The sequence below is a fragment of the Copadichromis virginalis genome, linkage group LG17, assembly GCF_057382275.1.
Source record: "Copadichromis virginalis isolate Kocher_CV1m ecotype Utaka linkage group LG17, C_Virginalis_male_GT1.1, whole genome shotgun sequence".
Classification (NCBI taxonomy): Eukaryota; Metazoa; Chordata; class Actinopteri; order Cichliformes; family Cichlidae; genus Copadichromis; species Copadichromis virginalis.
The window spans coordinates 1,201,891-1,207,500 of NC_140634.1; the positions used below are offsets into that span (position 1 = coordinate 1,201,891).

The window sequence follows — 5,610 nt, forward strand, 5'->3', positions numbered from 1 at the left end:
TCCTGGAACAAATTTGAGATTTTTAAAAAGCAAAAACAAAAAAAACTGAAAGGAAATCCTTCATGAACCGCTGACGAGCCCCCTCGTTGCAGCCGCTTCCTCTTGAACTTCCTTTGAACGCGCCGTGAGCGCTGCGTCGGGCAGTGGAAGGCAAAGAGGAAGAACGTCTGCCGACCGACGAGCCGTCGGACCCTCGAAGTCTGAACGAGGCCGGGCCGACTGCAGCTCCTCCGTCATTCCTCCCCCGAGTGTGCGGCCGGGCAGTGAGGTTAGTAGGAGGGGAGGAGGGCGGTTTACAGGGCTGGAAGGATCTTCATGCTGCAGCTACGACAGCGACTTTGTGGTTTTTTCTTTTCATAACAAAAACATGGAAACGTTGTGACACAAAGTCATTAGTTCAACACAGAACAGAGCACGGTGGTCACAGGCTCCTCCCTTCGCCTCTACGCGTCTGACAGGCAGCTCTGAACACTGTCCATCCACAGCTGTGCGTTCAGGCTGTCCTGGGCACAGAAGTTGTACACTCGTTTGGTCGTCTTGAGCTGAAAGAAGCAGAGAGACGAATCAGGATCGTTAAACATAGACTGATAACAGCGGGGTCTCGTTCGTGCACGGACTCAGAAAGGCTGCAGGAGCAGGGGGAGGGGCTCTCTGCAGTCGGCGCTCAGCTCGCTGCTATAACCTACAGTTTCATGTAATGCTGAAACTAAGGCCAAGAAGAGAATCGTCTCTGACTCTTTAGCCTTGAAAGCCTCCTGGGAGGAGTGTGTGTCTGTTTAAACTACTGTGCGTGCACCAGCGCTTAGGGAGGGTGTGGTCTCTGCCTCCCCATGAACGCTACGGGGGAGCTTCAGCCAATCCAGGCTCACTTCCTGTCAGAAACGATCCTGGAGCAACGCGGCGAGGGAGCTCACTCACATCAAAGAAGGCTTTCTCGTCAATGTTTTTTGGCGCTCCCATGGTGGGCGTTCCCGCGGTGACAGACTCCACCTCAGCCAGATCGATCACTCCTTTGCACTCCTTGTCCTGCCTGCTCTCGTAGTATCTGAGCTGCAGAGGGAGGGAGAGAGGCGCCATTAAACCAGCAACGGTCTCCTGGAGACAAAGCCTCCTCTGCTCCGTCTTACCTGGTGTTTGGTCTTATCCAGCACAAACCACCGCGGTTTCCATGGTTTCAACAACGCCCCTCTCTTGAAGAGAATGCCTTCAAAACTCCTGGAGGCCAAAACACAAGTAGAGACATGCTTGAGCTGTTCTCTGCCACCACTACGCTGCACAGTTTATCTACAGGCCTGTGACACGGCAGCAGAGCTGGGAGGAGTCGCTGCTCAGTACGACGCCCCGCTGGCAGGTACAGACCTGTTCTCGCTCTCGCTGCTCTGGAACTGGCTGTAGAGGGTGCTGGTGCTCGGCCGACCGGGGACGGGCGTAGACGTGGCGCTGGCTTCGCAGTCCAGAGCCAGGTTGATGGAGGATCCTACACCGCTCTCCTGCAGGTAAACGCCCTGAGAACGCCGCTGATGGCTCAGGTTGGATGACATCAGCAGGGAGCTGGAGAAGGAAGGCTGCAGAGGCAGAAAACATCAGTGCACACACACTGAGCTACCTGTGTGTGTGTGTCTGTGTGTGTGCGTCTGTGTGCGTGTCTGTGTGCGTGCGCGTCTGTGTGTGTGCGTCTGTGTGCGTGTCTGTGTGCGCGCGTCTGTGTGTGTGTCTGTGTGTCTGTGTGTGTGTGCGTCTGTGTGTGCGCGTCTGTGTGTGTGTGTCTGTGTGCGCGCGTCTGTGTGCGCGCGTCTGTGTGTGTGTCTGTGTGTGTGTGCGTCTGTGTGTGCGCGTCTGTGTGTGCGTCTGTGTGTCTGTGTGTGTGTGTGTCTGTGTGTGCGCGTCTGTGTGTGTGCGTCTGTGTGTGTGCGTCTGTGTCTGTGTGTGCGCGTCTGTGTGCGTCTGTGTCTGTGTGTGCGCGTCTGTGTGCGTGCGTCTGTGTGTGTGCGTCTGTGTGTGTGCGTCTGTGTGCGTGTGTGTGCGCGTCTGTGTGCGCGCGTCTGTGTGTGTGTCTGTGTGTGTGTGCGCGTCTGTGTGTGCGTCTGTGTGTGTGCGCGTCTGTGTGTGTGTGCGCGTCTGTGTGTGCGTCTGTGTGTGTGCGTGTCTGTGTGCGTGTGTGTGTGTGTGCGTGTCTGTGTGCGTGCGTGTCTGTGTGCGCGTCTGTGTGTGTGCGCGCGCGTCTGTGCGTCTGTGTGTGCGTCTGTGTGCGTGCGTCTGTGTGCGTGCGTGCGTCTGTGTGCGTGCGTCTGTGTGCGTGCGTGCGTCTGTGTCTGTGTGCGTGTGTGTGTCTGTGTGCGTGTGTGTGCGTCTGTGCGTCTGTCTGTGTGCGTGTGCGCGTCTGTGTGTGTCTGTGTGTTTCTGTGTGCGTGCGTCTGTGTGCGTGCGTGTGTGTGCGTCTGTGTGTGTGCGTCTGTGTGTGTGCGTGTGCGTCTGTGCGTGCGTCTGTGTGCGTGCGTCTGTGCGTGCGTCTGTGTGTGTGTGCGTCTGTGTGTGTGTGCGCGTGTGTGTGTGTGCGTCTGTGCGTGTGTGCGTCTGTGCGTCTGTGTGTGTGCGTCTGTGTGCGTGCGTCTGTGCGTGCGTCTGTGTGTGTGCGTCTGTGTGTGTGCGTCTGTGTGTGTGCGTCTGTGCGTCTGTGTGTGTGCGTCTGTGTGTGTGCGTCTGTGTGCGTGCGTCTGTGTGTGTGTGCGTCTGTGTGTGTGTGCGTCTGTGTGTGTGTGCGCGCGTCTGTGTGTGTGTGCGTCTGTGCGTGTGTGTGCGTCTGTGCGTCTGTGTGTGTGCGTCTGTGTGCGTGTGTCTGTGTGTGTGCGTCTGTGCGTGTGTGCGTCTGTGCGTGTGTGTGTGCTTGTGCGTGTGTGCGTGTGTCTGTGTGCGTGTGTGCGTGCGTCTGTGCGTGTGTCTGTGTGTGTGCGTGCGTCTGTGTGCGTGTGTCTGTGTGTGTGCGTCTGTGCGTGTGTGCGTCTGTGCGTGTGTGTGCGTCTGTGCGTCTGTGTGTGCGCGTCTGTGTGTGTGCGTCTGTGCGTGTGTGCGTCTGTGCGTGTGTGTGCGTCTGTGCGTGTGTCTGTGTGCGTGCGTCTGTGTGCGTGCGTCTGTGTGCGTGTGTGTGCGTGCGTCTGTGTGCGTGTGTGCGTCTGTGTGTGTGTGTGCGTGTGTGCGTGTGTCTGTGTGCGTGCGTCTGTGTGCGTGCGTCTGTGTGTGTGCGTGCGTCTGTGTGTGTGTGTGCGTGTGTGCGTGTGTCTGTGTGCGTGCGTCTGTGTGCGTGCGTGCGTCTGTGTGCGTGTGTGCGTGCGTCTGTGTGCGTGCGTCTGTGTGCGTGCGTCTGTGTGTGTGTGTGCGTGCGTCTGTGTGCGTGCGTGTGCGTGCGTGCGTGTGTGTGCGTGCGTCTGTGCGTGCGTCTGTGTGCGTGTGTCTGTGTGCGCGTCTGTGCGCGTGTCTGTGTGTGCGTGTGTGCGTGCGTGTGTGCGTGTGCGTGTGTGCGTGTGTCTGTGTGCGTGTGTGCGTGCGTCTGTGCGTGTGTCTGTGTGCGTCTGTGCGTGCGTCTGTCTGTGTGTGCGTGTGTGTGTCTGTCTGTGTGTGTGTCTGTGTGTGTCTGTGCGTGCGTGTGTCTGTGCGTGTCTGTGCGCGTGTCTGTGTGTGCGTGTGTGCGTGCGTGTGTCTGTGTGCGCGTCTGTGCGCGTGTCTGTGTGTGCGTGTGTGCGTGCGTGTGTGCGTGTGCGTGTGTCTGTGTGCGTGTGTGCGTGCGTCTGTGCGTGTGTCTGTGTGCGTCTGTGCGTGCGTCTGTCTGTGTGTGCGTGTGTGTGTCTGTGTGTGTGTGTCTGTGCGTGTCTGTGTGTCTGTGTCTGTAGGATGAAAGCCTGGCTCAACCACATACAGCAGGGTTAAAGCTGCAGTGAGTGTTAGCACCCTGCAGGTTTGTGAGAGCAGTGAGTGTTAGCACCCTGCAGGGCCGACACCGGCTCGTGTGCTTGTTGGCCCACCTTGCTCTCCAGCTTGGTCTCCGTCCTCTGCGTGGTCTTGATTTTATCCCACGTGTCCTTCCACTTGTCTGTCGCCTGGCCGAGCTCGGCCTCCAGGCTCTGCAGGTCCTGCAGCAGCTTGGTGATGGCGTCGGGCACCACCTTGGTCAGGTTGTCGTAACACGGCCACACAATGTGGCGTTGAGATTTAGGCCCGCTGGTGTCGGGTTTCTCCGCCGTCTCTTCGGCCGCGCGCTCCTGCCGGCCCCTCAGCTCCCAGTCGTAGGACGGCCCCTCGGACAGCGTCTCCTCCGTGTAGAAGTCCCACACCTTCAGGTTGGAGATGAAGGTGTACGGCCTCAGCACCTGGAACACGCAGCGCCTTCGTTAAGCACGAGTTTGTGTTTCGGGCGCAGCAGGCTGTGCTCGTGTTCTCACCTCGTCGTCTTCAGGAGAGAACATGTAGTTGTAGAAGACGGGCGTTTTCTTGTTCAGTCGGTCGATGTAGTCCCACACAGACTTGCACACCTGAGGGTTTTTCCTCTCGCCTTTCTCCTCGTACAGCACTCCTACACACACGGATCATGGTTACACTAACAACCGCCTTCGAGCGTGGAATCAACACGGGCTCCGTTTGTACTCACCCAGCTCGATGCGCTCGTAGTCTGAGTCGAGCAGGAAGGTGCGGAAGCGGTTGGAGACGTAGTGGTAGGCCAGGAACTTCAGGTAGTACTGACTGAACTCAAACTCCATGGGGAACTGGAGGTGGATCTGAGGGTGGAGGCACACAAACACATGCCGTGTTAATTAAAGGTCTGCTCTGAATCGTGTCTCAGCGCTGCAGCTGCTCCGTACGTGCAGCAGCCACCAGTGCAAACAGGAACAGCTCTGACCTCTGACCTTGTGGCAAACGCAATCAGAGGAAGGAGAACAGAAGCCTGCTGCGTGTCACATCACATCTAATTAATCAGGATGATTCTAGGACAGTAAATCTGCTGCTGCTCTACACGCTGCCTCACAGTCCGAACACATGGCAGCGGCGGTGAGAGCAAAGCGCCGGTCCTTGATGATGGATAAACAATCAGCTGTTGTACCTGGTGCACACAGTCGAGGAACTGCAGGAAGATGGGGGTGAAGCCGCTGCTCTGGCTGCCCAGTGTCTGAGCTCCTCTGTGGCTGAAGCGGTGGCCAAACGACAGCCACTCCTTCTCCACCAGGAGCCGGAAACCATCGAATGTCCTGTAGTAGGGATCAGAGAGCAGCTGCACCAGGGACACCACCTGCAGAGAGATGCAGCATCACACACTCTGCCCCCTCGCAGCTCGCTCTAACAAAACCAAGCAGCCAGCATCTGTCAGACCTGCGTGGTGACGTCCCAGCCGTCCTCCAGGCTGACCATGACTGACGAGCCCGTGTCCAGGAGCTCCACCACCAGCACCGACACCTGCAGCACCCTGTGGAGCTGAACGCACACACGCAGTCAGCACAAATAAGAGCCGCGTGGACGAGAATCAGCTGAGAAACACAAAGCGCGACGTACCAGCGCCATCCACTCGGACTCCTCCAGGCAGCGCAGGAAGCTCATGCTGGGGTCGGAGGTCGAGGAGCTCGGCAC

General features: G+C 58.1%; 1 protein-coding gene across 5 annotated transcripts in view; it reads right to left on the reverse strand.

The window, feature by feature from the left end:
- Window positions 1-434: 434 nt before the first annotated feature.
- sbf1 (SET binding factor 1) overlaps window positions 435-5,610 on the reverse strand; it is a 47,969-nt gene continuing 42,793 nt past the window's right edge. For all 5 annotated transcript variants that reach the window (XM_085435870.1, XM_085435869.1, XM_085435872.1 and 2 more), the window contains 10 exons: window positions 5,536-5,610; window positions 5,356-5,457; window positions 5,090-5,275; window positions 4,640-4,766; window positions 4,434-4,564; window positions 4,017-4,361; window positions 1,360-1,565; window positions 1,128-1,215; window positions 919-1,050; window positions 435-542 (listed from right to left, as the gene is read on the reverse strand). The exon at window positions 5,536-5,610 is cut by the window's right edge and continues 102 nt beyond it. In XM_085435870.1, coding sequence (XP_085291996.1) covers window positions 444-542; window positions 919-1,050; window positions 1,128-1,215; window positions 1,360-1,565; window positions 4,017-4,361; window positions 4,434-4,564; window positions 4,640-4,766; window positions 5,090-5,275; window positions 5,356-5,457; window positions 5,536-5,610 — 1,491 coding nt within the window. In that variant the 3' untranslated portion in view covers window positions 435-443. The remainder of the gene's footprint in view (window positions 543-918; window positions 1,051-1,127; window positions 1,216-1,359; window positions 1,566-4,016; window positions 4,362-4,433; window positions 4,565-4,639; window positions 4,767-5,089; window positions 5,276-5,355; window positions 5,458-5,535) is intronic.